Here is a 17,316-nt window from a genome sequence, read left to right on the forward strand (position 1 = left end):
AAGAAATGGGAGCCATGACTCCCCAGGGCCCCTTTGGAAATGGGCAAATTTATGAAGGCAAACCTGAGTGTGCCTTGCATTTAAAAGCAAGTTTGGAGCTTCCCTGCCGTGGTCTTCAAACACCGAGTTAGCTGTAACACACATGTTTTTCCTATTAACAACTTATTGGGCTTCGGTGCAGCCTTACGATGTAAGGTTTCAGACAGAGTTTTGCCAAATGTAGTTACATCTGTTTCCAAGGCATTGCTAACTACCAGCTTTGTCCAGGGTTGGTATATTGTTGTTAAACTTATGAATATCGCTTGGGTATAAAGACCATCTTCAGCAACTTGATAAGTGAGACCAAACACAAAGTCTCTTCTTTTCCTCCTTTTGTTTAAAATTCTTACCAAAAAATGAGTGCTCTTTTGAAGGCTATCAATTCAAGTGAACATATGAGTAGGTTCAATCTTAGAATTTTGTTCCTGGAAGTACAATCCCACTCATGCCCAGCCACACGAATCTCTCCTGTTGTGTTCTTTTTTCTTTCCCTTTAAAATATACTCATAGAATATTGGGTCATTTCCATATATTGAAGACGACATGTGATTATTTCACGTGTATGTGTATCATCTGCCCACCGGAATGAAACAATTTGGAAGTTACACCATTTCACTGCTGTGCACCCTCCAAAGAGCTAAATGACCTTGAACAGGATACAGGGTGTACATGGAATACTTCCTAAATATGCACTTACTGAATTCATAGCTTTTTTTTTTTTTTAACTCCTGTGTCCTAAGCTGCAGACAATTAAAAAGATTCTGTAGATGGAGATGTGCTGTTGTTTTGGACACAGAGCAGGGAGCAAGTACGGTGATACTCAAGATGGAAAAGGGGTTCATGGGGCTTTGCTCCTGTTCTCACCGCACCATTGAAGACTTTTTGAATGGTCATCTATCTCCCGAGGCTGTGTCTTTCCTTCCCCTGGAAGGCAGCCTTAGCAGCCAGAGCTCTCCAATAGCTCTGTGTGCTTACTATTCTCTTCCCCAGGCCTACCAAGGGAAACCTTGCATTGGTCCCAGTCACCAGGCCTGCAAGTCCCTGACCTGCCTCCCATCCCCCTCTGTCTGATCTCTGGCCGACTTTCTGGACTGAGTTTCCATAATCTTTTCTCCGGACTTTTCTCGGCTTCTCTTCGGTCTTCCCGTCTTCACCTCAAATCGGATGTTCTTCAAAGATGATGTCTAGAGAGTTGAGATGTTCTGTTGACTTGCACTGCAGTGTTGGACGAAACACCTTTAAGTGGTTTTTAACTAGAAGCTGATGTAGAAGTCGGAATATGGGCCCATGTAAACACATAAAACTTGAGGTTGTATTAATACAGTTAAAAAGAACTATATATTGTTCCCTCCACGAGGACTCTTAGAGGAAAGAATTCACCTTCTGAGTCATTAGATTATATTTTATTAGACATTTTTTACAAATTTAAAATACTGCTATTTTTACATGCACAAAGGAAAATCAGTTTGGGTAATTATATTTAGGCATTCATTAAAATCAACCACAAAATAGAGACACTTTATTGTGTCATTTATCAACATACTTGATATGTATATCTAAAGTGCATTATGTTACAAAAAATATAGAAATTCAGCAGCACCAAGATACATTTACAAAATAAATACATCAGTTGACAAAATAAATTATGGTAAATGCGATAATAATAATTGGATTAGCCTTGGGAAAAAAATATTCACAATGACAAATGTGCAGTTTCATTGAGCCACGGGGAGACAGGTTTATTCCAATGCATTTACAGTATTTACAGACAATAAATATTTCTAATACTTTCCATATGTTCACTATTACAGAATCTTGTAATACGTCCTTGTCCTTGGAAGGTCTTCGCTGGAAATCTCAATGCCTCCTGCAAAGAGAAGGAAGGGAAAGAAGAGGTGAACAGGTTAGTTTTCCTTACAAATAAAGACATGAAATAAAGGACATAAATGAGGCATCACTGAACCACCATGGAAAGAGACTCAGGGGATTTCTTGTAAGTATCTTCCATAGGAGGTGCCAGCGGGAGGCCCCTGGCTCTCCAGGACTGGATTCAACCGTCTGGGTATTTGTTTTGAGCAGGTGCTCATTTGGCCACTCTGCTCCAACACCATGGGCTGTGATGGGGGTAGTGAAAGTGTGCGACTCTGGGTAGATGTTGCAAGGATGTGTAGTCAAGTAGAACACGTTTAGTTGGTGATATGCTGATATCCGTCACTCCTGTGGCTGCCCCTAAAAACTCACAGGAGCAACTATGCCTGCATTTTACTTTTCGGGGCAAAAATTTTAGATTATTTGCTCTGGTTCTCCTGGTGTTTTGAATGGACCTCATTAGAAATTAAGAAAGCTTATTTTCAGTGAGAGAATAACAAAGAATACATTGACTTGAAAGTATAAAAAAGGAGTAGTTCACATTGCCGTGTTGCTTTTAATAGTCACTTGGGATTGACGCTTTCTAGTCTCTAAATATTGTATTGACCGGATTTTATGAAAAATAAGTGGAGGTTTCTCTTTGCATGTCTGTTTCAGTGAATATGTTTTGGTTCTTAAGGAAACAGCCAGAGTTGTGTGGAAGGCCGACATGATAGACACGTACGGGTGTGAGACCTACAGGAGGGCAGATTCTTGACAATTGCAGGGTTTTATGTGCAACTCAAACAAAAGAAGTTGAGCAGTGCGGGTATTTTAATGTTTTGGGGGAATTGACCTCTTCGCCAATGATTTTTGTTAAAATAGGTTGCAACTGTAGTGAGAAGATTTTAAGATGAAAATTTGATCTGTGATGAGTAGATGTGGATGGATGTTATAAATACAGCCTAAGGGACGACTTCACAGTTCAATAATTTATGCCCTGTACTGATAGGAAATGTTTTCTACTAAGTGGGACTGAATGAATTGAGCTTAAGAACAGTGCAAGAAAGGAGAGAATTACAAGTATCTTGACTGATTATTTCTTCAGAAAGAAAGAAGAGAGGCAAGTTAAAGGCCCGAGGAAAAGATCTTTTAAATGCTATTTCCCGCTGCGCAGTTGGTGTGCTGTCCTCCTGACATTTAACAAGGACGTGCGGTAGAACAGCCAGGTGAAAACACGGGAAATGGCCTCTGTGTATCGCATGTGTGTGAGTAGGACAGTGCTGTATAGTCTGAGCTGCTTTGACTGCAAAGCTTTTCATCGTTTTCTATATCTGCATTTCCAGAGCAGAATCTTTGATTCCTAATAAATGAGTCCTATTGTATCTGGAGATCTCGTTTGTGACATCAAAAATCCTAAAATGCAGTTTCCAGCATCGACAGCTCCACAGTCCCCAGTCCGTGTGGGAGGCAACGGACGATTTTATCTCAGTGGTTCTTCTCAGAGCCACTTCACGCAATAGAGCTCACACTTGCCCATGTAGAACGATGCACAGAGACCAACATTTACAAAAGGCGGGGCACTTCCAGAACTTGAAAATACTTATTTTGAAAAGATTTTATTTGGGTGGCAATGTGTGCATGGCCCCGTAGGGTCGCAGGAGTCCACTCCTGTGTCTCCGGGTTCTTCCCTGTGCCTCTGCAGCGCTGTGCTGTGGCAACATCTGGCCACCAAACAGCTCTTCCCATCAATGTCCCTCACTGACAGGCAAGAGAAAGGAAAACAGAGACATCCTATTGCTCTCAGTCGTGGGTCTGGATGTGATTAGGCCACTGTCTAATTTTCACAAGACCGCCTTTAACTTAGGAATAGCTGCAACATAACAGTGGACAAGTGATGATTTTTATTCATTCCTCAGATACGTCCAGGAGCATTGCTAATTTTAAATGAATAAAATCCACGCAACATACTATTCTGTGTTCATGGCTGCAATATATATTCAGTAAAGCAGTGATACGAATAGGTTTGACAACGTAGTAGGGTCCTTGCATGAGATAGAAATACCCGTATGTAAAGGTAGGGTCACATCATAAAAGTATACTGGGTATGTGAGCCCTGAGATTTGTTTCTGATCCTCATAGGTCTGTTACGTATTTGCAGAAAAACTCATCGCTGTGCTAACAATTTTTCTAGCACCACAGCCCATTGGTTACTGAAGCTGTACAACTCCTCCAATATAATTGCTCTTTTATACGCTGTTTAATGATGCTTCTGTCAAAGAAAAAAATGATGGTGAACAGGTTCAGGCTGTGCTACACAACATCACTTGGTCACCTTCTCTGTGCTGGAGTCAGAGAAAAGGGCTGGAGAAGTGACAGGAGGCTCCTGTGGGCTCCTTGGGCCCTTCAGCTGTTTCCTACTTTATACAATGAGATTAATGTTCGCCTTGCTGTTGCCTCACAGAGACACCCAGCCACACATGTGTAAGAGCTGGTATAATCAGAACAAGATCTAAAAGCAGCGAAATAACCATCTGTTGCAATTTCTCAGGTGTTTACTGTATGATGGGCACTTAACCCATATAATCTTATTTAATCGTCACCCAGCTCTGTGAGGTCGGTCCAGTTATTATCTCCATTTCACAGAAGATGAAAGTGATTCTTGAAAAGACTGAGAAACTTGCACAAGGCTGGGAACTTGAATCAGTTCAGACCCAAGACTTGGGCCTGAGGTCCTGGACTCCACAGACGGTGAGTGTCCATGCGACCTGTGTCTGTGAACTCAGGACGACGAGCCACAGACGTCTGAAGTTTTATTATTGTACTGCACTGCCCACTGACAAATGGGTGCATGAGAAACGCTCAGTGCCTCTTGAACCAAAAATTAAACTGTTTCAGAAACCACTTCTTTTTCAAAAGCTGCCAGAAACCAGAGTGAAATTTATTTATTTTTTAAAGATTTGTTTATTTATTTGAAAGGCAGAGTTACAGAAAGGCAGAGGCAGAGGAAAAGGCGGAGAGGGAGAGGGAGAGAGGGAGAGAGGGAGAGAGGGAGAGAGGGAGAGAGGGAGAGAGGGAGAGGGAGAGAGAGTTCTTGCATCTGCTGGTTCACTCCCCAGATGGCCACAACAGCCAGAGCTGTGCTGATTGGAAGCCAGGAGCTTCTTCCAGGTCTCCCATGGAACTGGGCCACCCTCCACTGCCTTCCCAGGCCATAGCAGAGGGATGGACAGGGAGTGGAGTGGCCAGGTCTCGAATCAGCACCCATATGGGATGCTGGCACTGCAAGCGGCCGCTTTACCCGCTATGCCACAGCATTGGCCCTCAGAGTGAAATTTAATTAAACAAATTTAAAGTGTGTGTTTAAAAATAATTTAATTTCTTTAAATTAAAAAACAAGCTTAAAAATTTAATTAGTTTGATGAAATAAAAAGTGTGTATGGCTTGGAACTGTTTATGGAAGGATAGCATTCTGTGGTGCTAGGAGATAAGATCAGCACATTTTGTGTTTTCTCTTGTAGAGAAACCAAGTAAGAAATGAAAGATTATTAAGAAAGTCTGCTTAGGGCCAGTGCTGTGGCATAGCAGGAAAAGCTGCCACCTGCAGTGCTAGCATCCCATCTGGGTGCTGGTTCAAGTCCCGGCTGCTCCACTTCTGATCCAGCTCTCTGCTGTGGCCTGGGAAAGCAGTAGAAGATGGCCCAGGTCCTTGGGCCCCTGCACCCATGTGGGAGACCTAGAAGCAGCTCCTGGCTCCTGGCTTCAGATCGGCACAGCTGGAGAGTGAATCAGTGAATGGAAGACCTCTCTCCCTCTCTCTGCGTCTGCCTCCCTGTGACTTTGCCTTCAAATAAATAAATATCTTAAATTAAAGTCTGCTCACTTGCTAGTGGAGGAACAGATACATGTCTTTGGCATAGGGTGAAGATACTCACTAGTAATAGACACTGGAATAGTAAATGCAAATATTTAGGGATTTGCTGTCAAGTACATCAGAGAATTGGAGTTGAGGGTATGACAGTGGTGAAAGAGAAATCGACTATAGAACCCATGTGTGGGGCTGTGTGTGTGTGCATGCATGTGTGTGGGCTTCTGTGTGTGTGTGTGTGGGCCTGTGTATGTGGGCTTGTGTGTGTGTGTGCCTGTGTGTGTGTGTGGACTTGTATGTGAGCTTGTATGTGTGTGTGGGCCTGTGTGTGTGTGTGGTGTGTGTGTATGGGCCTGTGTGTGTGTGGACTTGTATGTGAGCTTGTGGGGGGGGGCCTGTGTGTGTGTATGGGTTGTGTGTGTGTGGGCCTGTGTGTGTGTGGACTTGTATGTGAGCTTGTGTGTGGGCCTGTGTGTGTGTGTTGTGTGTGTGCGGGCCTGTGTGTGTGTAGACTTGTATGTGAGCTTGTGTGTGTATGGGCCTGTGTTTTCTTGTGTATGTGTGTTGTGGTTCAGAGTAGGACAACACTGCTTCAAGGCATATCTTGGTTATGGAAGAATGTACTTGGAAGAATTTGAATGGTGACCGGCTGAAATCTGGAAGCGGGGAACATTCTAGATTATGCATGCCAAGACCAAAGAGGGGGCCGCAAATCGCAGGCGCTGCTTACCATGAGCTGAGCTCGGGCTCCGGCTCGGAGATGTCAGACAGGTGGTCGCCCGCGAGCCCACTGCCCGCGCCCGCTGACAGCGGCCAGGCGGAGCGAGTTCGCCGCTTCTTCTTCTCCTGCTCCTTGCGCTTCCCGGGCTTGCCTTTCTTTTTCTTGCCAGGCGTCTTGAGGGGCTGCTCCTTGTAGGGCTCCACCTTGTTGGTTTCCTGAGTGAGGTACCTGCCCTCATCGTCCGACCCGAAGCGCACCGCGTGGTTCTTGGTGTTGGCGGCGGGCTTGGAGTTGGGGGAGACCTCGGAGGTAGCTCTGATCTCGGCGGTGTGGATTTCGGCTATCAGGTGGTGCAGGAAGAAGCGGCGCCGGAGGTCTTGGATGGACTTGCCCTTGTCATGGAGGAGTTGGTGTTCGGACACGGCTCTCTTGCTGTCGGGAGACAGTGGCAGAGGGGAGAAGGGGTTAGACACTGAGGACAGATGAGGCAGTCCCCTCAGGGTCTCAGCTGAGGCGAGGGAGGGGCAGGGCGGACAGCTGGAGGCTCCCTGCTATCCTGCTCCGATGAGAACGTGCGTGGGCCTCGAGCGCCTAAGAGCAAGGGGTCACATTCAGGGCGCCTCAGCTCCCTTCCCGACTGCGACAGCCCTGCCTCGCGGAGGCTCAGACAGAGACAGAAAGCGCCAGGTTTCTCTTTTTATGTTTTCAGAGTTCTGCCTGGGGGTAGAATAAATCCACAAGTCCCAGCCTGGGACATTGAAAGGAGGCTGCTTTTACCTGATCACAAATTCAGGTGCACACACACACATGCAAGGACACACAATGGCATGCACACGCACACACACACACACAAACCTGTGCGCACAGCCACACATGTGAACACACATACGTGTGCATGCACAGATACATGTACACATGTGCACACACACACATGCACACACAGGCATGGCTGCCCCACTGGGAAAATACTGACACCAAAGGCTGCAGTGTGCAGCATAACCTGTGTAGGAACTCACGTCACCAACAGACCCAACTGTAACACGTTCCTCTCTGGCCTACCAAGGACCTAGACCAGGGCCCTTCCCAAAGGTTACGGAAAAATCAAACTAAAAGGTAAGGTTATCTTGGTGCCAAAAAAAAAAAAAAAAAAAAAAAGGAAGAACCACTTTGAAATCCAGGCGCAGTTTTCCATAATGCACATTCCCTGTGACCTTTCTGAAGACCCTCACGTGTGAGGAGGGCCCGCCGTCAGAGCGAGAGCACGGGAGCGCGTGTAAGCGTGTGCGCACACACAGGGCTTTCTGGAAAGTGGTGGGTGGTCCTCTTAAAATGCATTTCTTTGTGAGTTCACATTGAGATCATTCTTTTTCTTCTGTGCTCCAAGTTTCTTTCTTTCTTTTTTTTTTTGAGTCAGGATTTCAGAGAGGATTATCCTTATGACTTGAAAAGTTTGCTCTTCTGCTCTCTCTTTTTCTTACCATATCTCCAGGGATAAGTATGCTCTTTAGGCAAAACTCTAATGAAATGCAATGGAGAAAAGCAAAGTAAGCCTCCATCCATCCTATCAGACAGCGCTGACTCTTGCTTAGCTGTCCATCAATGTGTGCTGTAATTGTTCTGTGTGCACATGATCAACCATCCTGGAGGAGTCCACACAGGAACCGGTTGTAGCCTGCCTGCTGCAATTCTGTGTTACCTAACTCCAAGCCCTGCACTGAAGAAGCCTTCAGACAGACAGACTCATCTTTGAAAGCACCCAGGTCCTATCCTGGGTTTGCTCTTACGTCGTGGGCAGATTGGTGTCTGGGGCCCTCGATGCCTTTTTAGCACAACTTCTTTAACTCCTCATTAAAATGCAACAATAATAGATAGCATTATGATCCCCATTTTATAGGTAGAAAAACTGAGGTACAGTGGGATGAAATGACTCACCCTCATTCGCACAATGAGAACTGGTAGGACCAGGTCTCTAAAAAATGAGATTTTCTGAATCTAAAACCACAAGGTTTTTTTCCAGTTTCCTTGATCTTTCCTCTTGCTGAGGTCAGAGCCCTGGTGGCAGGAATGAGGGCAGGGCACGGCCGCCAAGGCAGTGGCGGGTTGAACACAAACAGATCAGTTTCCTTGCAGACCCAGCTGATTGCCCCCAAAGTCCATGTGCCTCAGCAAAATAAGGAACTAGGATTCCTAGAGTTAGGCTAGAAGAGAGGACATTTCTCCGGATCCTACATTCAGGATGCCAGCTGCCGTCGAGTGCTTTAGCGTGTGCACCGACTGCACGCCGTGTGGCGTGTGCAAAGAAGACATGACTTCACGGAAAGGAATTTAACAGGAGCCTGGTTGAAATGAGGCATGAAGGAGTCTCTCTTGCTTCACGAAGGTGCCACATGTGACTAGATTAAAATTCACTTAGTCTGTGGCAATCGTTAGTATTCTGGAAACTTTTAATAACCTACCAAAGTGAGGCTTTGGTACAATATATTTATATCCTCTAATAATATTTTTAAAAGAACGAGGCTGGTCTAATTGCATATTTCATAGGTATTTAATAAATATCAGTTAGCAGAGTGTCACATTAAAGAGAAATTCTTAGCCAGTGATCATTTACAGTGCTGGAGGACTTTTCTTTCTTCCTTGATTCCTGGCCGATTCCTCTCTGTACTGCTCCCCAAATGTCGAATGCAGCCCGTCCTAGCTGAACTTGAAGCCAGACTCACCCTGGCTGGTCTGTTCGGATCAAGCCACCACTGCTCGCGTCCCTGTGATGGGCACAGATGCCTGACATCCTGACCAGCCTGTCAGTTCTGAGTCACACACGGTGTCTTCCCAAGAGCCGCACTTTACTGGAACGGCTCTCCTGGGGCAGGCAGGGATAGTTCTATCCCTCTGTTTTATAAAAAGCCCGGGACATGGCACAGCTTTGTGCAGGATAAGGATGTCTGCCTTTTGTGAGATGCAGAGATGCCCATCTGCCTTTCAGGGGAAATTGTTAGTCTATTAGAAAACACAGTGTTTTTCAAAGGCTCAAAGGGAAATACTGTCCGGCGATTTTGCTTTTGGGAAACTGTATTGGAGTCCAGGAATATAATGATATCCTCATCAGCAGCAAAGAATAAAGTCCATAGAGAATCTCTTTCCAAAATGAGACATGAACTGACATGGGAGTAAATGGCTGGCATGTACCAACTCGAGATACAGAAGTGGTGAGTAACAAATTCAAATTAAGGTTTTCAATGGAGATAACCCTGAAACACTGTAGTAAGGATGCCCTCAGGAATAGCCTGTTACTCAACACATCTGTAAACAGGACAAGGCCCAGCGGTGCACAGGGCATTGTTACCTGCCTGAGCTGCACCACGGACAAACACGTATGGCTTGATGGTCTCCTTTGGTTAGGGTTAAAAAAAAAGTCACAACAATTTGGGGCCAATACTTCATACAGAGCAAACTGTAGTGGAAACACGGCTCTTGTACCGTAAAGCAAAGTCCCTGTGCAGGGAGGGTGTAGGGAAGGCTGCAGTCCTCAGGAACTTTCAAGGGGCAGAGGGGAGAGAGGCACGGCACGGCAGGGCCTCCGCAGCACCGCAGGCAGAACACGAGAGCACGCTCGTGCCGACCCGGGGCTGCCGAAGACGCACTCTGTGTCTGAGAAGAGAGTTCCGTGCTACACGGAAGACACAGGGTTAGGGTGTTAGAGTTAAGATGACTCACCAGAAGTCCCTTCCAACCCAAGTGACTCAGTCCAAAGCTATGCTTTTCATTAAGTGGAAGACTCGGTCTGGCTCCCAACCCCATCCACCAGGGATGCGTTGGTTTCTGAATCTGCAGGGGATCCCTCTCAGACAGAGACACCTGCCAAAGGGCATGTGCATCTCCACAAAGGCCTCCCTCCGCCAGCTGCAGCTCAGTGATGCTCTAGCGCCTTGGAGGGAAATCTTGTGGACTGATGGGCCCAGAAGATGCACGACTCAAAACTGCCTCTTCTCAATGCCTTTGAAAGTGGTCTAGTAGCTTTCTCTCCTGTCAAAGTCGGCGCCCCTTTACATCTAAAGCAGTTTCCCGACCACTTGGTGTGAAAATTGGGGGAGCAACATGACTTGATTATATGTTGAAACCTCTTTCAAGAAACTAGCTTGATTGAGTGTAATAGTAGAGGAATGTTTTGTCTAGCACACAAAATTCACTGTTACTTGGCACCAACACAGAAACAACGACTTGTTTTCTTAAACTCCATTTGGCTGTAATAATTTGATGAAACATCTTCATCTGCTGATGACTTCAGTCTCCATGAAAAACCATGGCTGTAATGTGATGATCTATTAGCCATTAGCGATGAGAATGTTTTGTGGTAGTTTTATAACCATCTGCTGAGTGTGAGTGTTTAACTACAATATTATATTTCACCCACAAACAAAACTCTAACAGAGTCTCTGGCTGCTAAATAGTTTCTGATGTGTATTTTGCAAGGTGCAACAAAGAAAGAGTTAAAAATAGCCTTTAGGACAACTTAGCACTATTTTTGTGCCATAATTGTTGATTTAATCATGGTTCATTTACTGTTTCTCAAAAGAGAAAACAGGTATTTCTCAAGCAACTTTAAAGAAAAAATTGGCTCTCTTCCAAGACAGTCTTTCTTAGCCAAAAAAATACAGTATTTAAGTGTGCCTTTAAAAAAAATTCAGTCTTCACCTATATTTACATTTGGATTTTAAGTAATTGAGTTTAACACAAGTCTCCAGATGAGCAAGAAGTCTGAAGACAGTTTTCAGAAATGTATCGGCAGAACGTTGATTCCAAGAGCACAATGAAGCTTTATCTTCAATGCTCTACACAATCGCCTTAGGAGATTCATAATAGATTTTCATTTGGGTGCCAAGGTTCAGACATGTCTAAAGTAATTTCATTTAAGGGCTTTTCTGCTCTAAGAAGAATAGACAGAGGGCACACATAAACAGTTGCCTTTTTGTACACCCTGGGGAATTCGGGAGGAAGCACCATGAACTTGATTGTAAACATTAGATACTGCTATTTTTTTTTTTATTGTTCATGTAAAAGTTCTCCCTAATTCCTTCTCCCACGTCAAACTTTTCCCACATCTTGAGCTTGATAGTTCTCCCATGCTCTACACTGTGTTGGCAGCTTAAAGCTCACCCGAAGATGCGCTGACACATGACAGAGGCCTGCCAGATCGGACGGATTATCTAGACTGCGGCCCCTGCCGCTGCCCCAGCTTCCCAGGCACGCCACACGGGGCCGCGTCTCGCGCGTGCCTGGATGCACGGGCTCTTGCCAAGGCGAAGTTATCCCTCAAAGAAATCACCGCAGGAAAACGCGACACTACACGCTCTCAGGCTACAACGCACACTTGGGACTCCAGATGCAGGAACTGAGCGCAATCCCTCCAAGAAAAAAAGAGACGTCCGTCTCCGCACACCTAAAGGCAGTTCTAGAAAAGAGCGCTCCCCTGCACTGGATGGGTACCACGCGGACCGGGCGCCGCGGCGAAGTTTTTACTACTTCATTATATAATGTCTTCGTTATGTAATAGGGTCCCGTTTTTATATGCTTAAAATTATGTCAGTCATAGGAATATCAGACGGGAGGCTTTTGCTTGGCACGCACAAACTGCCACCCACCGTCACACGCACCCCGGCGCGCACACCTCTGTCCCCGCGCAGAGCTCGGCTTCCTCCGCGAGTTTCAAAACCTTCCCGGGTCCCCAAAGCAACCTCCCTGCCTCCCTGGAGAGCATCCCGCAAATCGCTCCCGACTAGGGGAGCGCGCATCCTGCAGGTAGCCGGATGGCCCCTCTCTCCGCCCGCCCGGCTGACCACAGCGAACCCTCAGCAGCGCCCCAGCCCGGCAGCCTCCCCCTCTGGCCTCCCGGCCCGGGGACACTCACAGGCGGCGGCCTGGCCCCTCCACCGAGCGCCCGCAGGAGGGCACGGAGTAGCTCAGCAGGAACACGGCCACGCTCCACTGCTGCAGCAGCCTCCGCAGCATGGTGTCCCGTCGCCGTGGGACCTGCAACAGAGGCGAAGGGCCCAGGTCAGTCTGGCCTCTCCATCTCCCCGTGCGCCCCGCTCTCTCTTCCAGCCCAATCTCCAACAGCCGCTTCCACAGCCAGGGCATCTCCCAAGTTGCAAAGAAAAACACACACACACACACACACACACACACACACACAAAACCCCAAACTTTCTCTGGAGCCGCTCAGCACTTACTTATTTAGGAATCAGCTAGTCCAACTGTGCTTTTTCCAAACCACACGGGCAAAAAAAAAAAAAAAAAAAAAAAAGGACCAAAAAGAAAAAAAAAATTCAGAGGCGCTTCCTCTGAGATAGTAGCGAAAACGAAATGGTTTTATATAGGCAGCAGTGATGCGTAGCGTGTTTACACGTCTCCCATAGCAATGCCTAATTAGTGCGGTCGGCAGTGACTTCTCTGCGCGCGTGGAGCCCGGCGGACCCCCTTCCAAAGTCAGCGTCCTGGCGCGCCCGGCCCCTGGGTCCCAGAGCCACTTGCAGCGAGCCCCGCGTATATATACATAGCCGTCCGTCTACCTCCTCTGGTGGGCTGGCTGCTTCCGGAAAGTTGATTCCACACGCCCTGGGCACGCGTTCCAAGCGCGCGTGTCGTCGATCAGCAGGGCCAGGTGGCGGCGAGGGCGGGATCCGGCGGCGCAGAGGGGCGGCGCGCCCCGCTTCACGGGCGGGCGGGCATGCGGGCCTGCGGCGCAGGTTGGCGGCGAGCTGCAGGGCCAGCCGGGGAAGGTTCACACGCTCGCGGGCAAACCTGCCGGAGAAGTGAGCGAGTCGCAAAGAGGTGGCGCCCGAGGAACGCGCGCGGGGCGAGCGAGGGCGCGGGCGCGCGGGGGGCGGGGGACTGGGACGGCCCGAGCCGGCCCCGCGCGGCGGCCGGGCGGGCACCGGGAAGCCCAGAGCTGGGAGAATGCTCGGCGGGCGGCGGCGGCAGAGCGGCCTCCTCCCGCCTGACCGCCCCCACCCCCACCCCACCCCCCCAGCGCCGCCCGGAGCCCCACCCCGGAGCGCGGACCCCGCCGCGCCATGCCCCGGGCCGGGGACGTGGGCGGATCCGCTCGCTCCCTCCCGGCCCGGCTGGCTCCGGCCAGCGCCTCGGATCCTGGAGCGGAGGTCCCCGAGGGCGTGAGGACCGCCCCGGGCAGCTGGCGGCCCCGGGTGCACCCGGCTGGACGCGCGGGCGCCGAGAGCGCCGGGGGCGGCCGGATGAGGAGAAGGCCAAAGGAGCCCGGGGCCGAGGACCGCGGGCGGCGGGGCGCCGGGGCGGAGAGGACGCGGGCCACGGGCCTGTGGGTTTGAGGAGCCCCTAAGCTCGCCTGGCTGCTCGGGGCGCTGCCTGGGAACGCGCCTCCCCAGCCCTTTCCTGGCACGAGCCGAGCGTCTGGGAGAGCAAAGGCGCTTTCGGAATTCGGGTCGAGATTGCGCTTCTCGCTTTCTCGGAATAGCTGGGGGACTCCCGGAGCCCGTCCAGCAAAGCGCGCGCGCAGGATGGAGCCCCTCGCGCCTTGTGACTGGCGGAGGGCCCCGACGCTCCTGGGGGCGCACCGGACCCTTGGCAGCCCGCGACCGACGGGACCCCGAACCACTCTTCTCCGGGCTCCCTGCCGGGCCGTGCCCTCCTCCCAGAGCGTCCCCTGCCGCAGATGCTGGGGCGGACGGCGGCACCCGCGCGTCGCTAGCCGGCAGACGCCGCGGGACTCGCTGTGCGCCGCGGTGCCTCGGCCGCGCCAAGGGGGTTCCTCCCGCGAGGGCGGCTGCGGGCTGCGGGGCAGTGCAGTGTGCCGAGGGGCGGCCGCAGACGCGGCCCCCCCCTCCCCCCAGCCCCGAGCCTTCGGAAGACAGCGTCCAGGCACAGGGTCCTGGTGGCCGGTTTTCCGGTCCCCTGGGAGGGACGTGTGGCTCGGGGGTCGGGGAGATGTTTGTGAAGCGGCTTCCAGCGGACGGCTCTCGCAGGTTGCGGAGCGCGGGTGAAACAGCGCCCTCTCCCCGACCCTCGCTGCCCTGGGTAGGCAGGGAGCGTCTGCGGGTTACTTTGGGTGGTGGGGGCACCTTTTCTCAGAAGTTCTTATCGCCTTTAAACTCCAAACTCTAGAAAACTTGGCTTCCTCCCACTTAAAAAAAAAAAAAAAAAGCACGTCTGGGAATTTCCACAACTTCCCTTGAACATTTAAGAATTTCTAAATGTTCGACCTATTTGCATGGCATGAAAAGACAAGGTATTGGCACTTAGAAATGTCACCCTTTGAACTCTAACACTTTGTGATTTACAATAAATATTCTCTCCCGAAAGACGCAAGGGCCTTAATGTAAAGCGTAGATCTGAAGGGGGAAATCTGTAAAAAAAAAAAAAAGTAAATCACAAATGAGCTCTTTAATACTTGCAAGTTGTTTAACGTTAAAATGGTAATATTTGCTTCCACAATAAATCAATCCCAGCGTGCTTAGCCAAGTTTCAAACTACCAAGGTTTCAAACATCAACCCTCCTCCAAGAAAAGACTAAAACAAAAATCAGATTGAAAAAATTAAATCACTTAGCTTGTAAATAAAGTCGTTATACTCTCAAAACATCGTAAAGACTGGCATCAATGGGCCGCTTTGATTTGTGTGGCTGTTTCTGCTAATTAAACAAAACCGGCCCCTTCTTTATTCTCTACACACTTTTCTGGTGTCAATGGCAAACCGTCTCCCAGCTATTTTTAGAATTTCCTCTCTTCCACAAAAATAGAAAATATAGACATGGGAGAAATAAATAATATTTATATACTTGGAAGCCCAAAGTGTCCTTGTAATTTATTATTTCACCTTTTTCTGATTTACAGCCTTTTCTCCTCTGGCCAAGGCACGGAGAGCTCCTCGGCCGTCTGCTCCACAAGTGCTGTTTGGTTGTTCGTGAGGAAAGTAACAGCAACTCATCAGGGCATGAAAACCTCCTGCGAAGCCTTAGCTGTGCCCGGTCAAGGGCGTTATTAGAAAGCAGGGACTTGTTTGCAGCTGCCCACTGTTTAGCACCTGCGGTAGATATTTTCTGCAATATATACCCGGAATCCTGACTTTTTGCCTTTGCTGAAAAGGATGTTTTGTGACAGAATAATCTAGCTCCTAATATAACTGAGTAACTTCCATAATACTGAGGACATACCGTAGGCAGGAGGCTTTTTTTTTTTTTTTTTTTTTTGCTTATAAGAAGAACAAGTGCCAATAAACCTGGCTGTTTGCTTAGGCCTTGCTGTCATGTAAACGTGCATTAGCAAATAGGAGGATTTGCAGGCCAGCCTTTCATCTGAACATTTCCACGTGAAGACAGCTTGGCATTGAGAGAGGTACACCTACACGAATGCCTAACCCATGAGCAAGCCTCGGTCTTCTGACCTCCCAGTCCTGGTAGCACTGTGTCACATCCCAGTTTTCAAAAAGGCTCTTTAAAACGGGAAGCAATTACTCTTCAGTGCGTGCTGAATTTACCTCGCCAAGGATATTTCCTTTGGAAATTAGAAAAAAAATAAGCAAACAAATAAACATCGAAACCCCACATGCATCTCTAGTGCTTTAAACAGCGCACCTGGACGCAAGAATTCAGTTATTGCCAGTGAGCGCCCAGTTTAGGCATTTTCCAATCTGTAGCTGCAAGCTATGTCTCTAAAAGCCCATGGAAGCAAACAGCCAGACTCATGTTTTCCCTTCTCCAGACTTTGCCTGTGCTTAGGGGGAGCAGCTGCACAATCAACTCTAGGAAGGCTCCCGTTTGGTTCCATGAGAACGGGGCTCAGATCACTTGCCTGCCCTGGGACTTGAGAGGGAGCTGTTGCCAGCTCACCTCAAGGGCAGCAAGAAAAAATAAATGAAATAAATCAAATATGCAAAAGGTAGGTTACGCCCTTAAGTCCCAAGGAAGGCTAGGCAAGGGTGTGTTTCATTATTAAGTCTCTGTGTAATTAGATGAGGATAAGACTCTCACAGGGGCTGTAGCCTGTTAACATCTGGAGGAACTGCCTCGGGGAGCAGCACCCAGATATGCATCTGGCCCGTAAGATCCTCCCTGGAAACGTGGGCCTCACACCCTGCCTCAGCCGCCCCGCTTCCTGGGCTTTGTGCTGGCTTTCTCCAGACCAGAAAGCCCGGCAGAGAGGCCCTTTTCCTGGGGGGAGCAGAAGCCAGTGTGGGAGGACGTGGTCTTTTGGGAATGAGTTCTTCAAGGTCACATGCTTGTGCACCTCCCAAGTCCACAGACATCAAAACCAATTTGTGTCCTCTTCCCACCATGCGTGACTGGGCATGTGCATTTGTGTGTGAGTGCACGTGTGTGGGTGTGTGCATCTGTGTGAGTGCACGAGTGTGTGTGTGAGTGCATGAGAGAGAATGTGTAATATTCCGGCCCTGATCTGGGCTGATGCCCACCAGATGTTCTTGGCTGGGGAAAGATCTTACCTCCCTGAAGTAGGCAGCTCTGGACTTGTGCGAGACCCCAGAGAGAGTTTCAAGTCCCACCTGGTTCAAACGACAACCACTGCACCTGAAACCAACCTTGGCTGGTGCACAGAGATCTTTTGGCGCTGGCCCAGCTCCCCTGTGAATGGAACAATCTTTTTAATTTTTTTTTGTAGTTTTTAAAAGTATTGATTAGCATGTAATCCTCCTACCAGACACGGTGTAATATTCCAAAGCTTGCAGACGGTGTAACTGGTCAAATCAGGTGCCCCCACCCTTCCACCATGTGGGAGCCTGCCCGCTCCTCTCCTCCAGGTCTTCATTTGGCATAGAACACATTGCTGTGACCTACAGCGGCCCTGAAGTGCAGCAC

General features: G+C 48.8%; 1 protein-coding gene and 1 long non-coding RNA gene across 4 annotated transcripts; one reads left to right on the forward strand and one right to left on the reverse strand.

Annotated features, from left to right (window-relative positions):
• Positions 1-1,420: 1,420 nt before the first annotated feature.
• Positions 1,421-13,787, reverse strand: PTHLH (parathyroid hormone like hormone). 3 transcript variants are annotated; one of them, XM_089303264.1, is made up of 5 exons: positions 13,519-13,787; positions 13,040-13,271; positions 12,379-12,500; positions 6,486-6,908; positions 1,421-1,906 (listed from the first exon to the last, which is right to left on the reverse strand). In XM_089303264.1, the coding sequence occupies exons 3-5, from the start codon at positions 12,477-12,479 to the stop codon at positions 1,897-1,899; spliced, it is 534 nt and encodes a 177-aa protein (XP_089159390.1). In that variant the 5' UTR covers positions 12,480-12,500; positions 13,040-13,271; positions 13,519-13,787; the 3' UTR covers positions 1,421-1,896.
• Positions 1,852-15,739, forward strand: LOC149124761 (uncharacterized). Its single transcript, XR_016213027.1, has 2 exons — positions 1,852-1,942; positions 15,338-15,739. It is a non-coding gene; the product is annotated as an uncharacterized LOC149124761 (long non-coding RNA).
• Positions 15,740-17,316: the final 1,577 nt, after the last annotated feature.

Source organism: Oryctolagus cuniculus, chromosome 9 (genome assembly GCF_051225735.1).
Source record: "Oryctolagus cuniculus isolate XC-2025 breed Fujian yellow rabbit chromosome 9, ASM5122573v1, whole genome shotgun sequence".
NCBI lineage: Eukaryota > Metazoa > Chordata > Mammalia > Lagomorpha > Leporidae > Oryctolagus > Oryctolagus cuniculus.

Coding starts and splice junctions, on each gene's coding strand:
- PTHLH (XM_089303264.1), bottom strand. CDS start 12,479: ATGCTGCGGAGGCTGCTGCAGCAGTGGAGCGTGGCCGTGTTCCTGCTG. Junction 6,909..12,378: donor GAGGGGCCAGGCCGCCGCCT/GTGAGTGTCCCC, acceptor GTCTCCCGACAG/CAAGAGAGCCGTGTCCGAAC.